The sequence below is a fragment of the Lolium rigidum genome, chromosome 3, assembly GCF_022539505.1.
Source record: "Lolium rigidum isolate FL_2022 chromosome 3, APGP_CSIRO_Lrig_0.1, whole genome shotgun sequence".
NCBI classification, from domain to species: domain Eukaryota; kingdom Viridiplantae; phylum Streptophyta; class Magnoliopsida; order Poales; family Poaceae; genus Lolium; species Lolium rigidum.
In genome coordinates this window covers 270,173,674-270,185,747 of record NC_061510.1, presented here as the reverse complement: position 1 = coordinate 270,185,747, position 12,074 = coordinate 270,173,674, and the positions used below count along the sequence as shown (strand labels likewise).

Here is a 12,074-nt window from a genome sequence, read left to right as displayed (position 1 = left end):
AAAGCATCAATGTTTTATCCCTAGTAGCAACAGCACATCCACAACCTTAGAACTTTCGTCACTCGTCCCGCATTCAATGGAGGCATGAACCCACTATCGAGCATAATTACTCCCTCTTGGAGTTACAAGTATCAACTTGGCCGGAGCCTCTACTAGCAACGGAGAGCATGCAAGAACATAAACAACACATATATGATAGATTGATAATCAACTTAACATAATATTCTATATTCATCGGATCCCGCTAAACACAACATGTAGCATTACAAATAGATGATCTTGATCATGTTAGGCAGCTCACAAGATCTATAACAATGATAGCACAAGTGGAGAAGACAACCATCTAGCTACTGCTATGGACCCATAGTCCAAGGATGAACTACTCACGCATCAATCCGAAGGCGGGCATGATGATGTAGAGCCCCTCCGGTGATGATTCCCCTCTCCGGCAGGGTGCCGGAGGCGATCTCCTGAATCCCCCGAGATGGGATTCGCGACGGCGGCGTCTCTGGAAGGTTTTCCGTATCGTGGCTCTCGGTACAGGGGGTTTCGCGACGAAGGCTATCTGTAGGCGGAAGGGTGGGTCAAGTGGCGGCACGAGGGGCCCACACAACAGGCCGGCGCGGCCAGGGCCTGGGCCGCGCCGCCCCGGTGTCTGGCCACCTCGTGGCCCCACTTCGTCTCCCTTTCGGTCTTCTGGAAGCTTCGTGTAAAAATAGGCCCCTGGGCGTTGATTTCGTCCAATTCCGAGAATATTTCCTTACTAGGATTTCTGAAACCAAAAACAGCAGAAAACCGCAACTGGCACTTCGGCATCTTGTTAATAAGTTAGTGCAGGAAAATGTATAATAATGTTGTAAAGTATGTATAAAACATTCAAGTATTGTAATAAAAGTAGCATGGAACATAAGAAATTATAGATACGTTTGAGACGTATCACCGCTGTCGTCGCCGGCGCTGGCGGCACCCGACCCGCCAAACGATGGAGGACAGTGGAAGCGGCACGTATGACGACGCATTTGAGCGCGGAGGTGCGGTGGCGGGCGGGCTTAGTGCGAAGGAGGAGGCAACAAGGCGACGGGATGCGAGACGCCTACGGTTGGGCGGCGACGGCGTGGGCCTGGTCTGGGCCTAGAGGGCCTGGTCGTTCTGCTTCGTCTTCTACGCTCTGTCGCGAGGACGGCTTTGGCCCTTTCATTCGAGCAACCATGGACAACATCGTTGGGTTCCTGACCGGGGATCACAACCTGCTGCCGAGTCTTCTTCTATGCAACCGCCATGGGCTTGGCGGCGACGACTTAATTAGCGAGGCGTACCTCCTTCGTCGTCGTTGGGCGGCGGATGGCGGCATGGGGGCATGTTCATCCGCGTCGAAGAATAAAGGTGGCGGTTCTATTATTCTTCTCGGACCAAGTTTGAAGATCTGTCGGATGCTTGTTCCAACCAGTCTAGGTGGATTGTCGTGCTCCGGAAGGCCCTGACGGCGAAATTCATTGTGCGATTAATGCATGGAGATTGCTGGATTGGATGGTTTCGGTCGTGCGCGTCCATGTTTTTTTATCTGGTCGTTTGGTTTAAGAGGGAGCGTTTCGAAGCTCTACTGGCGGTTAATACCATTTAGCTCGTTTTCTTTCCATGGTGCTAGCGGAGAAGGTCATCAAGCCGAGATAGATGGAATAGCTATGATGGTCGGATCTTGGTGCTGAGGTGGAATTGGCTTGGTGATTCGTGACTTGTAACAACGACTGGTATGTGGGGACGACTGCACTGGATAAGTTCAGAGTCTTATCTTTCAGGGTGAAAATCCAAGGTCTGGTCTTAATTGGTTGTTCCTGGCAATGCTCTTGTTGAAGACATTATTTTAAGAGAGATAGGTTTCTTTAGGGTGAAAACCTAAGATCTATGATCGAACGTTTGTGCACTGTTTCCTTCTTGGAGAGGTCGCTTATAGAGAAGCTGAGCTTCCGATGTTGTCTTGGTGGTGTCAGTGTTGTTGTTTCAAGTTATGGATCTCTGTAGCGGGACCTTTTTTTTAAATTTTATTTAGTTGTGTGCATCCTTTATGCCATTAGATCATAATATTGTTGCATAGCCAAATATAATTGGTATCTTCGCGATATTAATATATGGTCTTTATAAAAAATACTTCTACCATCTTAAAAAAAGCTACAGTATGAAGTCCTAACTCGGAGCAGAAACCAACCTCCCCTCTCGGTTCGACCTTCGAGTGGCCTTTTTAGCTTCCTGGAAAGTGTGAGCCTTTAAACCCCACGTTGATGGATTTGAGCTTAAGAGCATCCCCACTCGTTGGCACTCCCCACGCCCAAATCCGGCGAAATTTTCGTCCGGATTGGAGAAAGATTTGACGTGGGAAGGAGTAGTTTCCCAGTCGTGTGCTCCCCAAGCGGCGTTTCTCGGGGAAAAAGAGGATGACTCGGGGAATCCGGACGAAAGAGGAGACACGTGAGCGTGGGCGGTTGGTTTAGCTTCATCCGGAGTCCCCGGGAGACCCCCGGGAAACCGAGGATGGCATGGGGAGTCCGGACGAAAATAGGCTCAAATCCGGACCAAAACAAGGAACCGGGGGCCTGACTGGGCCGTTTTTCGCCGTCCGGATGAAAAAAAGTGGTCGTGGGGGCTTCTCGGGGAGACTAGTGGAGATGCTCTAACAACCAGCCAAATCGCAGCAGAAAAAAGCACGACACGGAAGAAGCCTTCGGGAGGTGCCAAACCAAACCTTCCCCCGAAGGCCGAAGCCTTTCCGGAAAAACCCTCATCCCCTTTCTCCCCTCCCCGCCGCGCGCGATCAGCCTCCCGCCACCATGCCCAGCGACGACGAGTTCTACTACTACGACGACGACGACGACGGCGACGGCGAAGACGAAGGGGAGGAGGAGGAGGCGGCGGACTGGGGCGGCCTAGCGCTGGAGGCGGACGAGGACGACCTCGGCCTGGCCGAGGACGACCCGCCGCCGCGGGAGCGCCGCGCCGATTGCTGGGTGAGTACCTCCGCCAGCACGCCCTGTTCCGCTGGTCTGCGTGCGCTTGCGGGCTATTGGGGCCTCCGCCTCGCCGAGATCGGCGGGATTCGAGCTCCCAGTCCTTCGCCCAAATTTTGCGGCCCCTTTTCTTTCTAGTTCTGCTCTGGGCGGGTCTCTGCTTTCTCCTTTCAGCAATGCGCTAGCCGTCGGTCAGGTCTCTTCGGTTCCTTACTAGATCGGCTTCCGACGGGATGGGGTTTGTGCCAGTTAATGCTGACTGATGCAGAATCCCAATGTAATCAGAGAAACAGTATTGTCAGTGGCAGGACTGAGTTTGAAACCACATACATATATTGGTTTGAGCCTCAATTCAGTCACCATCTTGGCTGCAGAAGGTTTAATCATTTTCCTGCAACTCCTCAATTTCGCCCAAAATAATGGTCGTTCTACAGTAGAATTCATTCATTCGTCTGAAGCGTGTGGAGTTGCTTAATACTTGTGTTATATGAGAAATGTCATTTACTAAAACTATAAATTGCATTTTATGTTGAACAAGCTAGTGTGGCATGCACAGCTTCCCTTATTGAATCTATAGCTCTGCTTACTAAATAGTATGACTTTAAGCACCATACAAGTAAGGTATAACTTCTTCAATTCTTCATTCAGTAGAAGAAGCTAGTATGGCATGCACTGCTTTCCTTTTTCAATGTATTTTTTTTTTATAAATTTAACTTTATTTACCGTACAAGTTAAGGTAAAAGTGCAAAGTCAAGGCATCACCTATGGTATAACTTCAGTTCCTGTCTGTTACCAATGATTTGGTCTTTACAGTAAAATATTCATGGTTTACTCAAAGTAATCTTGTCTATAATCATTTGTACAACGTATTTTGCATTTTCTGGGATTTATGCCTGCACTAGGATATAGTATGTAATATATTTTTAAAGTAGATTCTTGTCCTTTTGGTTGTTCAAGTCTTTAAGATCTTGACATATATACCTGTTATTGTAGGCCATTACAGAAGACTCCCTTTCTGCTGCACAGGTAACATGCTGTGCTGGCCATTTCTTATGATAACATAGGTTAGGTTCTGCCTGTCCTGCCCATATTTGTGCTTCACTGACAGCTTTCTTTATCTACTCTACGTACAGCAAGAAGACTTGTCGACGGTGATGAATTTGCTCAACATAAAGCAGCACCACGCCCGTGCTCTCTTTATCTTCCACCAGTGGAAGATAGATCGCATCTATGACTATTTTGACAGGAAGGGGCGAGACTGCATGCTCAGAGAAGCAGACATTGTGCTGCAGGAGAAGTGCAACACAACACCCTCCACAAGTTCCAAATGCAATGTGTGCTTTGAGGATGACTTGTCCCTGACTGATGTATTAACTATGGATTGTGGACATTGCTTCTGCAATAACTGTGAGTTCGCAACTGTCCCTCAGCACTTGTCTTCTGATTGTACCGTTATTTCAAGTTATGCAGTTATTCTGATATGTACAATGATCTTTTTCAATTGTCCCTCTAGCAGCAACCCTGTCTTGGAGTTTGCCCTTACTTTCTTTTTGCATGCTAGTTTTGCTGTTATAACACCAGAATGTTTCTTGTTTCCGCCATTTTGGCTAGTGACTGTGTGGTCATTGCGGTTTGACCAGATCAACCATGTCAGCTTCTTTCAAAACATGGCAATGTTACCATGTCTTCCTCCGTTGGAACGTCTTTGTATCTTGGCCCTTGCCATGGCAGAAAAGAAGGGTGTGGAGATACAAGTTACGTGTCATGTAGGCATTTTGGTCTTCTTGAACCACATTATCTTAGAAAACCAACATGGTGGCAAAAGCATAATTTACGAAAAGTAAGGGCAAGTACAAGAGCACAGTCGATGTAAGTAGCATGGATGTGAAAAAACAACATTATTTGAATGCCTATTTGATTTTACTTGTTAGCATTCATCAAGTTAATATATCATCCAACTTCCTAAGCTTTCAGAAAAAATGCACCGAAAGACTTTTGTTTGCAAAAAAACATGTATATTTTCTTACCATGGCTTTAAATCTTTGTTCAGGTTGGACGGAGCACTTCTATGCAGCCGTAGACAGTGGCAAGAAGCAGATTCGTTGCATGGAGGTGAACTGCTTTGCCATCTGCGAGGAGGGCATTGTGCGGCACCTCCTTGGCCAGAAGTACCCTGATGCAGCCAAGCGCTTTGATCGCTTCCTGCTCGAGTCTTATCTTGAGAACAATGACTTCGTGAAGTGGTGCCCCAGCGTCCCACACTGTGGCCGTGCGATTCGTGTTGGTACTCGTGATACTGACTGCGAGGTGAAGTGCCCCTGCGGTGTCAGTTTCTGCTTCAACTGCATGGAGCAGGCACACTCACCATGCCCGTGTACCATATGGAAGAAATGGAGTGTCAAGAACCACGGCGAATCAGAGAACATCAAGTGGATCGTTAAAAACACCAAGAGCTGCCCCAAATGCTTCAAGCCGATTCAGAAGCATGATGGCTGCAACCTGGTCAAGTGTCACTGTGGCCAGTATCTGTGGTAAGCTCTTTTTACATTTATGGTACTGGCAGGTGGGCGTACAAGTTGAGAAATATATCATCTTTTGGTGAAAACATGTGAGCTGAACTGCGCATCAGCAATTTGCAAACTGCAAATGTGTCTTGGGGATAATTTATGCTCTATTATTCTTGTCCATGCTTATTGCAGTGGCTCACATGTCCAAACCACAAGCTCTTGGAGGAATGTTTTTATGTTACCTGCTGTAGCGGGTGCATGCCATTTTGTATGAGAGCTCTTCCAAGTTTTAAAAAAATGTAAAATAAATAATGGACCTAGTTGGTGCTGTATCTTGTGCACATGTAAAGTTTCATCCAAAAAATCCACTTATGTTTTCTTTTTTGCACAGGTCACATAGGGTCATATTTTGAGACAAAATTTTGCGAGTGCACAACATACAACATAACCAATGTCCATGATTTATATCACATTTTTTGAAAATTCGAAGTGCGACATATAATAATGGAATGCCAATTATTGTTTTTCAAAATTCAAAGTGCAACATATAGTAATGGAATATTTGCTCTTCCTGACTAAAACCAATTATTACTTTTGACACTAGTTTCTTATGAATGTAGCTACCTATGTGGTGGACCCACAGGGTCCTCACACACATGGACAAGCATCGAGGGCCACAGCTGCAACCGCTTCAAGGAGAGCAACGAGAATGTGGATACCGGCAGGCGGCAGCTAGAGCGGTACACGCACTACTGCAACCGGTTCAAGATCCATGAGGATTCATACAAGGAGCATGAGCAGAAGCTGGGGCCTGCCATCAAAGAACAAGTGAAACAGTTGGAGTCGAATTGCCTGCGACCAAGGATGATCAGGGACGGTGACTGGCTCATCGATGCGCACCAGCGTCTGCTGTGGTCACGGCAGGTGGTGTCACGATCATATGCATTTGCCTATTACATGTTTGGCGGCGAGCTGCGGACAGACCCGGCAGATAAGCGCAGCTTGGCTCCGGCGCAGAATCTGTTTGAGAACCAGCAGGAGCAGCTGGAGCGCCACGTGGAGCAGCTGTCAAAGGTGCTCGTGACGGATATCCCAGGGCTACCCGACGACAAGATTGTGCAGATGAAGCAGGAGGTGGTCAACCTGGCCAAGATCCTTGAAACACTCTGTGGGGAGATGTACCATTGCATTCAGGACGAGCTGCTGCCGCTGCTCGTGGAACCCATGGACATCGCCATGTACACGCCGGATGGCCCTGTAAAAGCCAAGCTGTTCTCGGTGTGACGCACTGACGGGTACCACTTGGCTGCTGCACAAGCCGGACAGTCAGTGTGGCAGCAGCTAAAGAGTGAAAAACCGTCCTGACATACATTGATGCACATGTGCACGTACAGGAAATGGTTCAGGCTGATCTGAGGTTAAGAAGGCCCTAACCTAAGTAAAGTACTCCCTGCACTTATTATGGACCGGAGGGAGTAGAATAGATTTGTTTGCAAGTGAAGCTCCTAGGGATCTATCCAGGCACTTGTGGTGTCTGTACAAAGCGTAGTTCTAGAATTGCATTTCGGATGGGATAAAAGCAACTGCTGGTTCAGTGCATATCCCATAAACCTTGGAGTGATATTGCTGTTAACCTCGCCTGGTTGAACCTCATATATATATTTATATTTATATGGACTCTGGGTGCTTGGCTAGCTTTTTTGTTTTTCACCAAGTTACACAGATACATGTTTTTGTTCCAAAAGCACCATATTCCAGGTCAAGTATAGGACTGGTTCTGTTACAGCGGAAGCTGGGTAGCTCGCCCATAACGATATGAGCGTTCTTGGGTAAATGAGAATTAGCATAATCGGTCTCCCTAATACAAGAAGAAATATCTATGTTACCTTCTCAGTTATAAAAGTCCACATGCAGAAAAAAACAGTTACAAAAGTGCACCAACTGATTCCGGTGTTAAAAAAAAAACTCTTTTCATCCACAATTACCTCGCATTCTAGATTTAGTCAAAGTTACAAAATTTGAACTAGAATTAAAAAAATATACTCTGTATTAAAATTTATAATACCAAATATATATATAATATAAAAATAACTCTCCGTTCCAAGAAATATATATCGAAGGTTTATCAAAATTTGGATGTATTCGGCATGTTTCGCGACATGGGGAGTACTTTATGATAATTTTAATGCTACAATGAATCCTACATGACATATATTTTGCTAAATATTTGATCAAATTTTGTAAAATTTGATTTGACTCTTACTGCCGGACGAATCATAAAGAGTCCGTATCGAACCCGTAATCATCGGGGCAACAAACCCCCTCGTTATCTGATTACTACTCAAACCGGATCATAGCTACTAAGCCCCGCCCGCGGCCTTGAAACCCTCGCTCCTCAGTCAGGTCTGCCCTCGCCGCCATCCCTCGCGCGCGCCGCGTGACCAAACCCAAAACTCGCCGGTGCCCCGGCGGACTGCCCGCCATGGCCAGCGACGATGAGTGCTACGGCTACGACTCCGACTACGATTACTACGACGAGGACGACGTCGCGATGGAGGCCGACGAGGACGCTCTGGTGGAGGAGGACACGCCGGCGCCGGATCGCCCCGTGGATTGCTGGGTAAGAGAGTAACCCGTCGAACGAGTCCAATGTTGCCGTCGGTTATCGCCTGATCAAATCAAGTTAGGGTCTGCAGCACGGAATTTCTGTTATGTTCTTGGTATAATCTGCGCGATTGATGCTAAGGCCGTTGAGCCATGGTTTGGTTTCGGAATTGCATTGGCGAGTTTGGTGTCAGCTGGATTCCGGAATCTTTGCCAGATCTGCTTGCGGTTATGTTATGAACTTATGATGATTTAATTAAGCCGACTGGTTGTTGAATTAGAACGCGATGCTGGTTATCGAGACTTGGTTGGGTTCTCTCTGTCGTGTAGCGTAGCTTGGTTTGATTATTCATCTTAGCAGTAAGAAATTCAGTTCAGCACATTTTACTTTGTTTATTCCAAACCACATATGCTCTCTACCTATAATCGAAACACACATACATACTTCGATCCCTTTTGGTCAAAGGATTTCCTATAGGATTTTTTTTATACATTTTATTATATTTTTTTGTTTTAAAAGTCCTTTGGATCGCAGGAATCGTACTAGTAGTATAATTTTTCTGACGGATTGCTCAACATATTGAAACTTTGGAGAAATTCTTAAACGAGCCTCCACCTCATCAAACTCCTTCCGTGTCTTGCATGAACTTCCTCTCTTCAAATTAATGCAAAATTTCTGTTGGAGTATCCAGAAAAAATCGCCGGGCTGTCGATTGTTTGCTGGGTTCGTGTTTGTCTGTAATACTTTTGAGTGTTCTCAACTTTATTGTGAAGTTTCCTTTAGTTGGAATAACTATATTTATTCCAGCTGTTTACCGAATTAGAAGATGCACTACTGAACCACTATTCTCTCTGTTTTCGCAGGCCATTACAAAAGAATCTCTTTCCACTGCACAGGTAACTGGAGTCACTCAAATAGGCAAAATCTTGGAGTTCAGATTGTACGACGAGCAAAGTACACTACTAATTTTTCTTCTCCTCTACCTACAGCAACAAGATTTGTCCATGGTGATGAACCTTTTGAACATAAAGCAGCACCATGCGCGCGCTCTCCTCATTCACCATCGGTGGAAGACGGAATGCATATGCGACCACTTCGACAGGAAGGGGCGGGATCGCATGCTCAGGGAGGCAGGCGTCGTGCTTCAGGAGAATAACAACTGCAGGGCATCGCCCTCAAGAATGATGAACTGCATGGTGTGTTTTGAAGAATTTTCCATGAGCGTCGTTTCCACCATGGAATGTGGCCATTATTTCTGCAATGACTGTGAGTTTGTCTCTTTCCTCTGTTTATAATATTATCTTCATGATAGTATTTAGGGCTCTTTGGTTTATAGTGGTGGCAGTTCTAGGATTTCACACTCTACATGCACAATTCAGTTGTCATGTACGAACATCACAAATCCAGCTCATTAGTTCAGAAGTATTAAAGTACAATACTAAATGGTGTCATAGCAATACCAAGGTTGCTACATAATTCCTTTCCGAGTTAGCCAAGAAAATTTCTTCTTCTCAGAAAATGCAGTTGTTCCACTTTGTTGAAGGATTTCCTATGTCTAGCCTAAGATACCGTTGTCTCTAAGTTGACTAAGTTGTGCATCATCAATCCAAAAATTGTACAAAAAAGTTGCGTGTATTTGTACATCCTAAAGTTGCACACTATTTTTGAAATAGGATAAAGTGTATATAAAATACCAAAATCCAAAATTTTCAAACAGAACCCAAAGTATGAATTTTGTTTGTCATTTCCATTTTTTGAAAATATCAAGAGATTCAAAATTTTCTATTTCCGGGGCTCTTTGAACATTTTTATCCAAAGAAATTCAAATTTATTGGAAAAGTGAACTTGAAAAGTGGATAGTTTTATTTTTGGAATTAGTATGAACACTTTCCCCAATACATCATTACTATATATTATAAATTTTTATTGCTAGTTTTATCTTCTCATTGTATGAAGGTAACATGGCAGACAAGTAGGCACCACTTAATCTAAAATCAGTTTGAAATGGTTAGAACCTCACTCGAATGGTTTGGAGGGGGTATTGCTACCTGGCTTTGCAGTTGAAGGTTAAGATTGTCTAATTTTACAGTTCAGGTGTGTTAGCAAATAGTTGAGTGGCCGAAATGCCCCTTTTATTTTTCTCTAAAATAAGCATCGAGCTAGTTCTCCTAGAGTAGAAAAAATGGCTGTTCATGATTTTAAAATTCTTGATATGTAAGCAATAGTTGAATGTCTTGAATGCAACACATTTTCCCTCTAAGATGAGCACCTATCTAGTCCCCTTAGATAAACGGTGCCCATTCATGATTTGCAATGGAGCAATAAGAATTTGTTGCCGGGTGGAGATCATCTTTGTTATTTATATATGCGCTGTTATTCATATTCCTTATGGTGGTGTTCATAATTTTTGCAGGTTGGACAGAGTACTTCAAAACCTCGGTCGACAGCGGCAAGAAGCAGATCCGGTGCATGGGGCTGAAGTGCCCTGCCATCTGCGATGAGGCCGTGGTGCGGCGCCTCCTTGGCCGCCGGTACCCGGACGCGGCCAGGCGCTTCGACCGCTTCCTGCTCGAGTCCTACCTGGAGGACAACGACTTCGTCAAGTGGTGCCCCAGCGTGCCGCATTGCGGGCGCGCGATCCGCGTGGGCGGCAGCGAGCAGCACTGTGAGGTGGAGTGCCCCTGCGGTTTGGGCTTCTGCTTCGCCTGCGCGGCGGAGGCGCACTCGCCGTGCCCATGCACCATGTGGGATCAGTGGGAGGTCAAGTGCAACGGCGAGTCGGAGACAGTTAACTGGATCCTTGCCAACACCAAGAACTGCCCCAAGTGCTATAAGCCCATCGTCAAGGAGGGCGGCTGCAACCTCGTCACCTGCAAATGTGGCCAGTACCTATGGTAAGTTGGTATAATGATAGGCTTATTGGTGGTGTACGGTACGTGATCACTCGGTTTTCTGAATGTGAAATTATGTATGCATGCAGCTGGCTGTGCGGTGGCGCGACGGGGTCTGCGCACACATGGACCTCCATAGACAACCACAGCTGCAACCGGTTCGTGGAGGGGGAGAAGAAGAAGGTGGACGACGCCAAGCGGCACCTACACCGCTACACGCACTTCTACGACCGCTTCAAGATCCACGGCGACTCGTACAAGGTAGAGCACGAGAAGCTGGGCCCGGCAGTTGAGGAGCGGGCCAAGTGGTTGCAGACCCTGCAACAGCACGCTCTGCTCCAGGACGGCGCCTGGCTGACGGAGGCGCACCAGAAGCTGCTCCGGTCGCGGCAGGTGCTGTCAAGGTCCTACGTCTTTGCCTTCTACATGTTCGGTGACGACTACCACGGCAAGGTGCACAAGACGGAGCAGGGGAAGGTGGCCATGGCGCAGGTCCTGTTCGAGGACTACCAGGAGCAGCTGGAACGCCACGTCGAGCGCCTATCCAAGGTGCTCGCCACCGAGTTCTCGCTGGACCCGGTGGAGGAGGACAAGATCCTGCGTGACAAGCAGGACGCCCTCAACCTCGCCAAGATCGTCCAAACCCACTGCGGAGAGATTTACAAGTGCATCCAGGACGAGCTGCTGCCGCTGCTCCTCGACACGGTCGACATCGCCACCTACCGGCCCCGAGGCCCGGACAAAGCCAAGGAGTTCCAGCCGTGATGAAACAGAGGAACTCTATTTCTTTGCCATGGAAAGGTGCAGAGCAACTAGTTTATGTTTCTCTGTTCCCAACAGAGGAACTCTGTTTCTTTGCTGTGGAAAGGTGCAGAGGAACTCTGTTTCTCCGTCCCAAACAGAGGACGGCTAGGCTCCAATGGAAGTTCTTTTGGATACTCTCTGGTAGGCTCTCCTGGCAGGCACATGGAAGGCAGCTTAACATTGTTTGGATTTTTTCTCTCCAGAAAAACTGGCAGTGCTTATTCGTTATTCCTAAGAGAATAGTCTTAACTTAAACTCTTAAAACCTG

At 46.7% G+C, this 12,074-nt stretch overlaps 2 protein-coding genes across 3 annotated transcripts; both read left to right on the top strand.

Moving 5' to 3' along the window:
- Window positions 1–2,822: 2,822 nt before the first annotated feature.
- On the top strand, window positions 2,823–7,177 carry LOC124699477 (probable E3 ubiquitin-protein ligase ARI1). 2 transcript variants are annotated; one of them, XM_047231779.1, is made up of 5 exons: window positions 2,823–2,999; window positions 3,993–4,025; window positions 4,133–4,406; window positions 5,050–5,530; window positions 6,127–7,177. In XM_047231779.1, exons 1-5 carry the CDS (start codon window positions 2,823–2,825, stop codon window positions 6,788–6,790), a joined length of 1,629 nt encoding a protein of 542 aa, XP_047087735.1. In that variant the 3' UTR covers window positions 6,791–7,177. The 2 variants fall into 2 exon arrangements, with proteins under 2 accessions (XP_047087735.1, XP_047087736.1); XM_047231780.1 differs by lacking the exon at window positions 2,823–2,999 and adding an exon at window positions 3,355–3,376.
- Window positions 7,178–7,988: 811 nt separating this feature from the next.
- On the top strand, window positions 7,989–11,767 carry LOC124696507 (probable E3 ubiquitin-protein ligase ARI2). The gene is made up of 5 exons (XM_047229228.1): window positions 7,989–8,126; window positions 8,975–9,007; window positions 9,101–9,377; window positions 10,525–11,005; window positions 11,092–11,767. The coding sequence occupies exons 1-5, from the start codon at window positions 7,989–7,991 to the stop codon at window positions 11,765–11,767; spliced, it is 1,605 nt and encodes a 534-aa protein (XP_047085184.1).
- The last annotated feature ends 307 nt before the right edge of the window (window positions 11,768–12,074 follow it).